The 14,303-nt window shown below is 41.9% G+C and overlaps 1 protein-coding gene across 5 annotated transcripts in view; it reads right to left on the bottom strand.

The window, feature by feature from the left end:
• dock4b (dedicator of cytokinesis 4b) overlaps positions 1 to 14,303 on the bottom strand; it is a 117,026-nt gene that overhangs the window by 28,788 nt on the left and 73,935 nt on the right. For 4 of the 5 annotated variants that reach the window (XM_047575007.1, XM_047575008.1, XM_047575010.1 and 1 more), the window contains exons 23-35: positions 12,869 to 13,061; positions 12,145 to 12,281; positions 10,419 to 10,553; positions 9,848 to 9,946; positions 8,122 to 8,216; positions 7,447 to 7,522; positions 6,870 to 6,970; positions 5,814 to 5,872; positions 4,692 to 4,840; positions 3,180 to 3,265; positions 1,357 to 1,383; positions 818 to 913; positions 643 to 703 (exon numbers count right to left, since the gene is read on the bottom strand). In XM_047575007.1, coding sequence (XP_047430963.1) covers positions 643 to 703; positions 818 to 913; positions 1,357 to 1,383; positions 3,180 to 3,265; positions 4,692 to 4,840; positions 5,814 to 5,872; positions 6,870 to 6,970; positions 7,447 to 7,522; positions 8,122 to 8,216; positions 9,848 to 9,946; positions 10,419 to 10,553; positions 12,145 to 12,281; positions 12,869 to 13,061 — 1,314 coding nt within the window. The remainder of the gene's footprint in view (positions 1 to 642; positions 704 to 817; positions 914 to 1,356; positions 1,384 to 3,179; positions 3,266 to 4,691; positions 4,841 to 5,813; positions 5,873 to 6,869; positions 6,971 to 7,446; positions 7,523 to 8,121; positions 8,217 to 9,847; positions 9,947 to 10,418; positions 10,554 to 12,144; positions 12,282 to 12,868; positions 13,062 to 14,303) is intronic. The other variant, XM_047575009.1, reaches the window with a different exon arrangement.

Raw genomic sequence — 14,303 nt, 5'->3', positions numbered from 1 at the left:
GGAGAGAATCGGAGAAGGAGATGTTTAACACACCCATGTATGTGTACATCCAAAAGACAGTTAGCCTAGCTTAGCATTAAGCACCGGAAATAATTTAGATAGGTCTTATTTAGATGTGCTAGTAGGCGGTGTTCTTTTTACACTGTCACACAAAGACAGTTTTTACACAAAGCTGAGGTAAAATAAGCTAAGCTAAGCTAAGCTAATCTCTCTGGGCTCTTATTTCATATTTATCGGAGATAGATACGAGTCTCGTCAAACTTTCAACAAGAAAACAAGAAAAAAGCTTTCAGAGCTTTTACACCAAGCTAAGCTAGCTGAGCTGATGTGGATATGAGAGTGGAATCAATCATCAAACAAGAAACACAACAAATCATTACCCACATTTCTGTCATACTCTGAGAAAAACATAACTTCTTATTCATAAACACAATGCTGAGACTTCATTTAATTCTTTTTCCCACTTTGTCATATCTGAATTTAAATTTAAATTCTAATAGGGGAAAAGGGGAAAAGTTGGAACCACTCGGGTCTGGTTCAGAAAACGCCATTTATTCTGCTCAAAAGATTGTAAAATCCTTTAAACCAACCAAATGCTTTGATATTTCAGGAAACCAAACACAGGAGGTAACTGCTACTCACCAGCAAACTGACAGTGCATCCAATCTTTTTGCCATCCACTTCTCCCAGCTTCATACAATCCCTGCGGTAGACGCACAAACGTCATGTCTCAAAGGGATGGAACAGGCATGTGCGCGTCCGTGAGCATACGTGTGTGTGTGTGTGTGTGTGTGTGTGTGTGTGTGTGCACCCTCACCTGTAGTCCAGCAGCCTCTCCATTAAGCGGGTAACGGTAGCGATCAGAGAGATCCCACTCTCCCTCCAGGTCTCTCTCTCGATCTTCTTCAGCAGGCTGGAGGACAAACGAAGGGAGACAGGACAAGACAGAGAGGGATGTGAGGACCGAAACAGACGGGGGGCAAAAAAAGAAAGAAAACAGAGAAAGGAGTGATGATGGAAGAAATTACTAAGAAAGGAAAAGAGGCAAAGCAAAGAGGAAATCAATCTCAGTCACACCAGTGTCACCTATGCTTGTTGGCCTGCCTGTGGGATTTCAAAATAAAAGGTGGCTTCAAAAATAAAAAAAAAAAAAAATCACAATTTACAATTTTGCCACCTTAACATATTTTCACGACTGATTGTTTAGCTCAGCCAGGCTGGTAGAGAAGACAAACACACGACTGCCAAAATACTGTAGCTGATTTTTTGTTTGTTTAATTATTTGGCTGAAAGAATTACTTCCCCACTTCCCCTGACACAGACGACACTGAGAGAACAAAGAGGAGAACGTCTTACCTAGGGTACGGACCAAACAGAGGAATTCTACTCCAGGCGGGAAGCATAGGCGGAATAAATTAATATTAATATGATTAATATCAGCACACACTCACACAGGTTAGCTTACGGGTTAGTGGCGTTAGCAAAAGGAAAACTGACTAAATAACAATAAAAAAAATAAATTCAAGTAGAAATAGGAAAAAAAAAATAGGCTAAAATCATAAATAAATTAAATTCCAAGTTTCAACACAAAAGTAGCAGTAACTTATGGTCAAAGTTAATAATAGTGGTAGCTATATTTTATTATACCGCACTATATAGATTAACTATCTATCTATAACTAGCTTTAATAGTATGCAGAAATATTGTCAGAGCCCGACCGATATTATGGTATGTGACGGATAACAGACACGTGACAGTAATTCTGAGATGTTGACATTACATGATTTGTCCAGCAGACAGCGCAGTTACTGAATTTATTAATTAATACTCAGCACTTGCATAACATTTTAGCAAAGAGCGATGCAAAGTCACCGTTAGGTGCAAACTAGTTTGTGAAGTTGCTGGAAACTTAAATAAAAAAAACTTTATTTCAATTTTTTAGACTCCTGACGACTTCTGTGTGGGCAAGTTAGCTAGCCAGTTAAAGTTCGCCAGTAAATATATCTATGTATCCGATATCAAACACATATATATATTTACAGGTGATACATTTATACGTCCAAATGAATTATACATTAATATAGTGTATAAAAATATATATTGTCATTATATTGGTATCCTTATGTCAGATATCGATTGATATCGGCCCATATATTGCTAATCTGATGTTTTTCCTCAGTCGTATTCTAGATATTACACTATGTTTTGTAATGTTTGACATATAAAAATGGTGGGAAAGAGAATGATTGACTATGGAAGACAAAGGGACAATTATTACAGATATATAGTGATAAAATACTTATAAAGATTGGATTCACGTCTATGTGAAGCAGTAGAAAAGGCGAATTCCTCAATAATGAAATAATGTTTTGGACGACACGTAGGACCTTTCAAAGTCTAAATATTATTAGCTCTCGATGAAGGGTGAAAATACGAAGCACACACCACAGAAAAAGCAGGGACACACGCACACACACACGTAAATGTATCGGCGTGTGCAAATACTAAGCATGCAGGAAACATAAGGACAGAATGAACAAGGACTGAGAGGAGGAGTGAGTGAAGATGAAGGTGAATGAATACTCATCACTTACCTGTCATTATTATTCTCTCAATCCGCTTGATAAAAGCTATTTCAAATATAAACCTAACCATGGCCTATTCTTAAGCCAAGTGAAATAAAGTTTGAATGGTGAAACATTTTCTCATTAGACGGCTGCTTCTAAGAAACCAATCCAAACCGGTGTTTATTGCAGTAAAGGAGGCATTCTCTGAGCTGTAACGCTGTTATTTGAGCTCCGCGCGTTTCAGAGTTAAAAGCTCATTTTCAAAAAGGAGAATACTTAGACACATCCACTCTCGGATAATGCAGCCATTTACCGAGGCAAACGACCTGCGAACTGCAGCCCACACAAACATATATCAGACGAGGCCTTGTGTGGGTGGTCTCTTTCAGGTCATTAGACCCCATAAACAGATTATAATGCTGTCACGGGTAGTCCGTTGTATCCTGACCTGGCCTCTGTACAAGCACTTACACCAAGGCCTTTGTTGTTGCCGTTTTGCTTTTCAATGGAAGTGACTTCACGGGCCACGTTACGAGACTCTATGAGAAACTCCCTTCTAAGTGAATATGAAGCCTCCGGTCCGTGTTTTTCTGATTCTTTCATTAAACTCACATGCTGTTGAAGAGCTCCCTGTACGTCTCATCTCCTTTGCCTTCAGACATCAGGCTGTCCAGCTTGTCAATCAGCTTGGCCTCCACCTGTGGAGAAAACACATTAACGACTCAAAGACGCCGCCGGTGCCAAAATACTGTCAGAACGCCTGGAAGGAAGCGCGACCACAGGTGGTAAAATCTGTGCTGAGTTCGGTGTCAGAGTGAGTCATGAAAATAAAGGTCTGTCTGTCTCAGATAATTTAATCTTATATGCATGAAAGATGACAATATGTACATTACAGCGCTTCTATCATTAACAGCCCCTTAAGAAAAAATGCATCATGTAACCATCTCGGTCAGAACAGACTGGACTTTAAATTAAATCGAGAACCTGTGACAATCAAGTCAATAAGAACAGATTTGTGCCTAATTTTTTTTCCAGTAATTTAATGCGTTACTATTTCCAAACCAGGAATCAGATTAAAGTTACTGTGTATTACTACTTTGCTATTTCATATTTTTGTTTTCTTCTTGTACTGTGTACAGGAGGCTTAGATTGGCAGGTCTCAGCTAGCTTGGCGCTGACTGATAGATAACGTCTTCTGCCTCCATTTATCCCTTTACTGAAATATGTTGGGATCATGTTAATGTGTATTCAAAGAAATTTAAATGTGTGGGGGAAAATTAAAAAAAAATATATATATATATAGAAAATGTCCAATCAACCAAAGATTTTGCAACCTCCCCTGCAGTACCTCCGCAGAACCCATAGGTGTCGCGGACCCCCTGTTGAAGACCTATGACGTAAACACTGATTTTTATTTTGGAGGTGGAATATATCCCATTCTTTCTGCACGTTTTTGCCCCAAACAAAGCATGTAAACATGAGGACTGTAACCGTAATGGATGCGAGCTGCCCCTAATGAAAACGAGAATGATCTTCGCCTATTGAATCGATACAGTGCTGTCGATAAAGTTGGGCAAAAACTTCTCCTTCTTCTGTTATGTTTCCAGCAGATTTGAACCCAGAACCACTCTGTCCAAAAACTTCTATTGCGACTGATGCTTTGGGACATGTGAAAACCTTTTATGTTATCAGATCCTTTTATGCAGCGCTCATGTGAACAGCAGAATCAAAGTGATGTCAATCTGGTTCAATAAATCTTATCCATGTAAACGCAGTCAGTGTTCAGAACAGTGTTGGGAAGTCAGAATATGGGATTACGTGCTGTGTGTTCTATTATCACATTAACACACTTGTATTGTTGGCTAAAAGCTAGCCAGCTAATATCTCCACAACTGGATGACGTGGAAAAACACAACATTATTAGCTTTATTATAAGAATTAATACTGAAGTCTAACAAAAAGAATAATCAAATCTACTAAAAAGACTGTTAACAAACACTGCTGGTAAGAACATAAACAGGAGGCTTTTTGGATCAGTTTGAGGTAGACAATGACTTCCACTGACCTGTGCACCCCTCAACAATTACATTCACGATTTCACTTGTAGGAAATATATGTCTCTACCTGTTTGAAATTGCCGCTGCGTCTCTGCTCCCAGTCCATCATGTCATGGAAGATGGGGATCATGACATTCCTCAGATCAGGTTGCGGCACCAGCGTCACCTCCAGGAACGGCCCAATCATCGCAGGAATGAAGTTCAGCTTATGCTCCCCTGGGGGCGAGACACGGGTCGACGCAGAGGTCAGGCTTTCACTTTCTCCCCCGTTTCGACTCCCTCACTGTTTACGTCGAGGGCAACTTTAGAAAGCTGCCCCCCTCCCTTCGCAAACTCCAGCCACGAAGCTGGAAGCTGCTCTGATAATTCGGTTGAAGTGCGCAATTAGGAAGAGGCATTTTCATGAACCAAATAATCACGGCGCGTATATCTTAATCCGTCACTGATAGACTTCACCATTTATATTAACGTCGAGTAAAACAGAAATGATTACAAAGTGCACTCGGGGAGCACACTCCAACACACGGAGCTACAGTGGAAATTACTATAAAAGAAGAAAATTGCACAGATCCATCACGGAGGAGAACAGACAGCATCCACATAAAGCAGGCTGAGGAATCGAGCTGGTTGCCATGGTGACAAATAGTTTTTCAGGGTAAAGGGGAAAATAAAAGAAAGATCCCATCAACACGAGCACAAAGACAAAGTGGAGAGTTTGCCTTCACTTTCTCTCATGTCACCCAGACTTCAAGAACTAAACATGAATAAATGGATACGGTTTATTCCAGAGCGTGCTGCTATAGATACTTAGTGCTGCAATGGAGGGACAGAACTTTATTTTGAAGCAGCACTCAGGATAAGTTAGACTATAAATCTCATATATATCTGTGCCGTGGGATGAATCTGCAAAGTGCAAAAATTACACTGAATACATGCACTGCAATTAGTCCAATAATTGCTATTCCTAGGGTTTATTGCTCCAATTTTTTAAAAGAAATTTACAGTTGTTTATTAGATGTTTTGTGATAGTATAGTTCATTAAGTGTAAACATTTTCATAAAGTACTTGTACTTCTTTGTACTTGTACTTCCCTTTCTTTACTTGTACTGAAACAAAGGGAAACATTTATCTGTTATTTTTAGTGGCCCCTGAACTGAAATGACTTGGACATAGTCAGGAATAAGCTTACCTAAATTCTGCCACATGCTGAAGATCTCACAGCCCATCATCACCCTCATGTCTCCATACCTGCAGGAAAAAAAAAAAGAAAAATAAACGGTTAGAAATGTTTGCTAGCTGCAGGTAAATACTGCTTTCAAACGAGGTCCCACGTTCATGTGGAAAAAGTCCAGATCAACGGCCTCCTCCTGCGGTGTTGAAATTCTTTCCGACGCGTCATTTATATCGAGAGTTTTCTTCATAAGTGTTTAATATGCCTGAGGAAAATTACAGCTCCCCCAGAGTTGAATCAAAGCGTTCTTTAATTACTGGCATTTATCTGCACTTCACGGCAAGCATCACTTGCCGTCAACGCAGTGCGCCGTGAGAACTACAAAAATAAATACATAAACAAAATCACAAAGTAAGTGCAACATTATATAAATCATTCTCATAGAGAATAACTATTAAACTATGACTTTACCAGCAAATTAAGCGTAATTATTATCTACAGAAATTAGAAGATGTACATAAGTAGAACTCTGTTGCTGTTACAGTGTCAAAGCCTCATTAAAACCAAACTAAATGTTTAGGGTGCAGGTAATAATGACTCAACCTCAAACAATGACAAAGAACATTAGTTCTCTATATAAAAAGAAAGATAAACAATCAAGAGCATTTTATGAAACTGATGTCAGCTAAAAAATAATGTTTATAATTTCAATGGCTTCATCTTTTCATTAAGCCTTTGCATTTCCTATATTAAGTTTTCCAGTTGTTAGCTTGCTAGCTGTTAGCCACGGCGGCTTCTCTATCCCAACAGTTGCCTAGCAGTAGCGTTATCGCTACGTACGACTGGGCAAACAGTTTGTGTGCCGACTCCCCGTGTCACAACCACAAGTTCCATTTGACGGTGGCGTGTGTGTCTGTGTGTGTGTGTGTGTGTGTGTGTGCGTGTCTCCAGCTGCTTTTTTGAGACTCGACCAAGAGCGCGCGCAGGATGCGGATCCCGTCGAATAAACACCTGACGCCTGGCAGACTACACCGGAGTGACACATGCAGCAGCCGCGTGCGCACGTTTGCTTACTTCTCCAGTATCTTCTTCCTCTTGGAAGGAGAGAAGGACTCCAGCTGAAGACAGGGCTGGTTGATAAATATCACCGATAGGTAGAAGTACGAGTCCCACACCTGAAAATGACAGAAAGTAAACACCTTGTCAAGAGTTAGACGGTGCAAAAAACCTCCTCCTTAAACTAAAAAAAAAGTTTTCGGGGATTCAGTCAGCAAAGTTCGTGATTTACCACTGGTATGTGTAGATTCTTTAGAGTTGCATTGTTGTATGAGAAACATTAGCTGCTAATTTCAAACATTCAACACATGTTAGCAGTAACATATTAACAACCTTTAATTTAATGAACTAATCCCTTGTTATTTTACTACTGTTCTTTCTTTGATGTCACTCCTGACTCAGCTAAGAGCTAATTTAGACATTTCCTGTGGCTCCGATGGCTTTTGTTTTGAAAATTGTGGCAGGAAAAGAGAAAGGAATGGATGCCTTTTATGATAAACGTGTCAGTGGTGAAGTACCGCCGCGGGCTGTTTTGATTCTCGGCTGTGAAGAACAGAAGCTTTGTTCACGTCTGCACGCACACATTTACACCTACCTTGTAGTCAAACTTGTCGTTGAGAAAGTTCTTCCTCAGAGCGTCGGAAAGGTAAAGGACGGTTGTGATGATGACACTGAAAGAACAAGAGACGTAAGGCGGGGCGCGGAGAAGGCAATTGTCAGGCACCTTGGAGGAAAATGCACAACGAGGAATGGCTCTTTTGTAGAGGTGAAGTTGAAATAACAAAATGTACAGACTGGTTTCTGGTGAAGGACAAATCACCCTGCTATGAAGCGTCAAAACACGCTCTGCTGTACCACTTTAAATGCCTCAATAAAAGCACTTTTTTGACCTTTCCCTGTCGTGTCATTCAATAGGGTCCTCCACAGTTACACAGTGTCTTAGTCTGGGGTTCATTTTAAAGGAGAGGGTGACATCCAACTCAGGCAGTTCTTTAAAATGTTTGCTATTTCCTCTGCCTTGCAGCAATGTGTGCAAGTAATCGAGCAGAACTACCATCAGTGGAGGGAGACAAGGTTTACCAAGATAGGACAACTGTAATTTAAAAAAAAATGCCAGTTGGATTTTATTGATTTACAATCTCCTGTCTGACGCACCCTCATGGACCACTGGTCCAAGATGTATATTATGTGTCTGAATCTCAGATTTCCTCACATCCAAGTTGTTGTGTTCTACGCTTGTGACACTTGGCGTATGTGTGTGCGGTCTTACTTGTTTGTGACCAGTCGCATGACAGTCCAGTCTTTGGGAAACATTTCCGGTCTGATTAGGATCCTGAAGACTGTGAAGATATGAAGCAGGAAGTCCTGGAACGCAAGAAACAAACAAACAAACAAACAAACACAGTTAACAGTTTATCTGGGGATCATCTAGAATGAATAAACTGAAAAACTATTAATCACCATGATTCAAGAGAGGTCAGGTCTGCTCAGATATATGTATATGTGTTTCCCATTTTGAGGGAAAGTTACTTCCTGTTTGTTTCGTTAGCCGCAGTCTTTCTGTTGCGTTCAAGTGCAACTTTTTAGTCCTGACACATTGAGATGTTGGCAGTAGTTATGTAATAGTTACTTTGGTGCATCCATAACTTTACTATACTATTTGAAACTATCATACAAGAAATCAAACAGAAACTGCATTTTTATTCGAACAGGAAATTACAAGAGGTGGATGTTAGTGCAGCTTTAACTCTGAAGAGCCACGGAAACAGACACATTTTCAGAATTTCTGAGGGTTCCCTCAGTTTTGTACCACCATCCTCATACTTATTCCTTGCGGCTTTGTGCAGCTGCTTCATTACCTCTATAAAATTCATTGCGGGAAACAGGCAACACTCAATAACCTGGAGTAATGTAGTCCTTTTTCTATTTCCCTTTTCCCTGAATATAGAAAACACTTCCTGTCTCCACATATAAAATGCTACAAGAGTATGTGGTTTATTTATTTATTTTTTCAGTCTGTCCATGTTCTTCAGGCAAACTGCAGAACGCATGTGGTATTCAGTTGTTTTGATGTGTAATTCTGGATGCAGTACTGCTGTACTGCGAAGTATGAAGCTGCAGATTTGTCTGCGTCGCTCTCCGTGGTGCTGAAACATTCAGACCAGTCGAGTCACTAATTAAGATGTGGAAAAATGTAATTACCGTTTCAGATACGGCCTTATAGGTGTTGAGGTTTAGAATAATTGTTATTGCCCCGTGGGATTTGTCCTGCACGTGCTGTGGACACGATGTATTATTGCATTTTACTGTGGGAAACACAGTGCCTACGTTTTGCAATTCAATCACTTATCAATTATGAACGTAAATCAGTGTGTGAATAAGTAGGCAGTGAATACAAAATCAGAAAATGACAATGTTTTTTTCATCACAGAGACATTTTCCTTTGCTAAACCTTCCCACTTGCTCTGAGGGTTTCAGGATGGGTTTTATAATGCGCCCCGAGACAATCAGTGTCGTTATTGAAGCTACATGAATTAAACTGAATTGAAAACAGAATTGAATTGTTATATTTCCATATGCTCATTTATTTTAGACTGATTGAGGCCCTCTGTTAAATGATAAAAAAGTGAATCTATGATTCCAGGAGCAAACTAAACCAGCGTGTGTTCGGTTAGTTGAAATCTTGAACACTTGTGATAAAATTAGCTTCAAGACGAGAATTTTACCTTTTAACCATTTCTGATCTAACCTGTCTATCTATATAAGCTATCATCACTTGTTCACTTAATAAATAAATATCCTATTTATTTATTTATACATATATTCTTAATTTGTTTTCCGAGAGAAATAAAAGTGAACCTAGAATTCCTTTTGCTTGCAACACTCCAATATGTCCATGATCACTTTTATTGACGCGTGTTTTGACGTTGAATGTCCAGGGAGAAAGAGAGAGAGAGAAAGGGAGAGGGAAGGAGAGGTGGACGCGGCCGTCTTACCCTCAGGTCGTCCTTGCTGCTGAACGCCTGCAGCAGCTGCTGGTAGTGCCTGTCACTCATCTGTCGCAGGAGGGCCAGTAAACATGCCACAAACTCTCCCTGACAGGACAACAACAACAACATAAAGAGTGACAGAGGGCGCTAATGAGATATTATTGAGATTTAAAACATTTGTGCACAAAACGGGCAGGTAGGAGGGGATGGAGAACTCCCTCTTTGTTACAGGAACCAGATTGTCCTTTATTAACCTCTTATGAAAACCGGTAAGAACTGTTGCAACATTAGCAGAAGTCTATTAAAAGTGGAAATGCTCACCTCCCTCCTCCCCTCCACTCACCACACAGTGATAATCTCAACATTCCCCTTCTAAAGCTTAATTATTGCCATTAATAGTCATAGTGGAATTAGAGTCACCTCAGCAGCAACTCAATTTAAAATCTCTAATTACTCTTGTACATTTTGCTAAGTCCCAAAACAATTTACGCAAATAAGCACACACACACACACACACACACACACACACACACACACACACACACACACACACACACACACACACTGGACAACATACAGTCACATCCTGGAACTGAAGTCTCATGTTGGGTCCAGCAGGCTGGGGCCGGTTGCTGATTTCCAAGATGGTTCGCAGCAAAACTCCCAGCAGGCTTTCCACAATTAGGTCCACTTCCTCGGACACGACGGGCTCCTGCACGACACGCGAGAAAACACGTTCAGGAAATGACACTCAGCACACGAGACATAAGGTTTTTAAGGCCTTTTATATGATGGATATTAAAGCTGCAACCAGGACTGAAGCTTCAGTTTGTAATCTTACTTACCTGAATGTTTAAAAAAAGAAAAGAAAAAAAAGTTCCCCACCCTGCCATTTCATTTTAAATATGTTTAAAATCTCAGTTTTAATGAAGCGGCGCGGTTCACTGTGGATTTCTTGAAACTATTTAAGTTCACAAAGAGAGGGGAGAATGGAAAAAAAAAAAAGAATAAAAGAAGGCGGAACACAAAAGGAGGAGAAAAAGACAGCCGAAGATTAAAGGCAACTCGGGGAAAAGTGGCAAATAAACTGCGTGTATCTGTGTGCGCCTCTCCCTCTAGTCTCTACCCCTGACAAGACAGACAGGTCTTGGACAGAGTGATAATGAGAAGGAGCCTCACTGGCACATTGGCTGCCACTGCTGTCACTTCCCTTTAGATACGGTGCCAGTCGCTGTGTGTGTGTGCGTTCGCCACCGAGCTGCCCGTCTGGCAGCGAAGAGTACGAGGCAGGCAACCTGAGCTGCTGCTGGTGCACGCGCACACACACACGGGAACAGCTCAAAAGCGACCGCCACTTCCACAATGCCCACCGCTAAATTGATGGCTCTCATTACCGAAGTGTGCAGCTGCCAGTTTGCCTGTTACCAAGACTAATTGACCATACACACACAACAAAGCAATCTGCTTTTGCAATGTATTGGCACGGAAACTGCTGTCAGACTAATTCCTGTGGTTTTGACTCCCTTTAAAGTTGTTCTCGAGCTGGAAAATTAAAGAGGAAATGCACTCCAATCACAATTTCTTTAGTTCAGTTTTGCCTGAGGATGTCATGTGATCAACCGCCTGTAAGTATTTTAATCAGCTCCACCTTTACTTGTTTTTTAATCGACATCTCCCCTTTTTCCCCCCTAACATCGGGCCAAACTTTGATTTTGCCAGAGTTTGATTTATGGCGCGCTTAGGAGCAGCTTCACACTCTTTATTTGTTTCCGTGCGGAGAGAGTCGGATGGGAAAATAATGTGCGTCCACCGTGTCTGTGTGATGTGCATAAAGCTAGAGGGAGAATAGATGATGAATCAGATGGTGTCTGCTAGTTTAGCTCTTCATGCTAACCTCAATGAACCAGCTGCATCCTCCAGCTTCACATCCACTCTACAGATATGAGACTTTAAAGTAGAGTGGGGTGTGTGTGATGGTCACTTTTCTCTGCCATTCATCATAAAAAAAAAGATTAAATTGTCTATAGAAATATAACTTCACAGGTGGACAGAGTCCGTTACAGACTAGGTTCACAATGAAGATAATCTCTGAAGAAGATGAAGCTTGTTTTTGTTGCTTCCAGCTATAAGGCCTGCAGCGAGTTGATTGCATACCTTCATACTGCAGCAGGATTCACACGAGCAATAATAAATGATCATGTTAGCGACATGGAAACAGGTCCCACATATGGACCCAAAGGATGTGCGCGTTTATTTTTCATTTAGAGCCGAGAGCCGATCAGATGAATTGGAATGCGACTCACCGCGGAGCCGGTTTCCTCCTTCTTGATGAGGGACAGCATGCTGGTGAGGATGCGGGCGCACATGACCAGGTCTCTCTGCTCCTGCATGTGGGCCTGGAGGACTCGGAGCACCACCGGCAACAGGATGCACCGCGATTCTGCAACGCAAGCGGCCACACATCAAAGGGCGAAGAAAGCGGGGACGGCGGCAGAGGCGGCGTTTTCACGTTCAGCGTTCTCCGGGGGGGCTGTTAGCCGCCGCTCCGCTCTCATGTTCGCACGTAAACATTATGAACTGTACCTAATGTAACTCGTGTGTAATATTAACGTGCTATGCAGGAGGCTTGGCGGGGGGGGCATGCTGGAAATAAAGCACCAACACAGCAATTTGCATCAGTGTAAAGCCTTTATTAAGGACAACATAATGACACGGTGTTAGGTTCACTGCAGGGTAACAATTAGCTAAGGTGTGACTGTAGCACAGGGCCGATCAGTATGATTTGTGTATATCTGTGCATTGTACATATCATAGGTCTTCAACAGGGGGTCCGTGACCCCTAGAGGATCCGCAGAGGTACTGCAGGGGGGTCGCAAAGTCTTTGGTTGATTAGACATGTATATATATATATATATATCCTAAGTGCTGTTTATCTTTGCTATATGTATAATATGTCTTCAACATGTTTTCAGGCGAAAGCGAAGCGTGCCTAAACTACGCTCGTGTCCGTGTGATTGGGCACCTTACCCGGGTTAATGTAAAGCTGGCTTTCCACGGTCTTGGCAATGCACTGCAGCTTGACGGCCTCCAGGGGGCAGTCAGCGTGGACAGTGGTGGGCAGGCTGCCCAGCGTCTCCCTGACGAAACCGGCCACCTCCCGCACCGTGAAGATCTTCAGCAGCTCGCCGTAAACCGCGGGGAAGGTTCGCAGGAAGACCGCCTGATCGGAAAGAAGGAGGGTTATAATAACAGGCTTATTTCAAAGCAGCCAAATGCATCTAAACTGCATTTTAGGATCTTGATACGGACAGCATAATACATCTTTGACTAAAGCAGCATTACATGAATTAACTGAATCTTATAAAACAAGAAGAACCGTCACACTCTTCATATTCGCGCTTGTGTCAGAAAAACAAAAGTAAATATTTACTGAATCCCTGGCGCGAACAGGATTTAGATGGAGCCGCAACAGGCCGGGATTACGCGGATTAATCTGAAGGGACTGCCGGGGACCGCTGTCCATCACTTGCTCGTTCCTCAGCGGGCAGATTCTCCTCCTTGCTGTCGAGTTCTGTCGGACTCTCGTTGCACAGCTGAGGGCTCTAACGCCACCGGAGACGCTGCACTGGGCCTCTTTTGATTTTCCCTTGACCACAAAGTGCTGGCTAGAAAACAGCAGCTGTTTTTGCTTCACTGTCAAAAGCGTTTTACTTTGAAAGTTCTCGGGATTTCTTGAATATTAAACTGGGTTCACTTGTATTTTTATTGTTAATTTACATACAAGACACACAGTGAAGGAACGCCCTGCTCTGTAAATGACAGTGTTAACGTACATTGCTTTACATTTTATACTCTTCTGTTTGTATTTGCGTACGCCGCCCACATGTGTGCACACGCCATATTTGACAGATTAACTGAGATTAGCCGCAGCCTGACCTGCATCCTCCCTCTGCTATTGTTGTGTTGAGAATCCAGATTACTCTCGATCATAAGTCAGTGGAGCAGTGAAGGGCTTTTCCGGCTGCACATTACGTTACGCTAAGAACATAAAATGAGGAAAAATCACGACAAAAAGCGCTGGAGAGTTTGAAAAAAAACAAAAACAACTGTAATGACTCTTTTTGTCTGTCCCCTGAAGACTGGATGTTGTTATAATTGTTGTATAATGAGCTGTGAGCACAAACACGTGTTCACGGATCACACAGGTGAGAAAACAAAGGGAAGGTAAATGGATTATCACGCGGCGCGGAGGCAAGAGTTCACCCAGACATCACAACACACGCAAAAAAAACAGAGGCGGATAATGCAGAAAAATGTGCACCAACACACGACCCCACAAGCTGGTGTGTAATTAGGATTATGTCTGCCGGTCTTCAGCCCCGTTTGTTTTGGTGTGGTTTGGAACAGCGAAGGCGGCCGCCCCGCTGCGCGGGCCTCCCACCGGAAAAGGAAAAGCCGCCGC

The sequence above is a fragment of the Mugil cephalus genome, chromosome 22 (genome assembly GCF_022458985.1).
Source record: "Mugil cephalus isolate CIBA_MC_2020 chromosome 22, CIBA_Mcephalus_1.1, whole genome shotgun sequence".
Lineage (NCBI taxonomy): Eukaryota > Metazoa > Chordata > Actinopteri > Mugiliformes > Mugilidae > Mugil > Mugil cephalus.
This window is presented reverse-complemented; position numbering and strand designations above follow the sequence as displayed.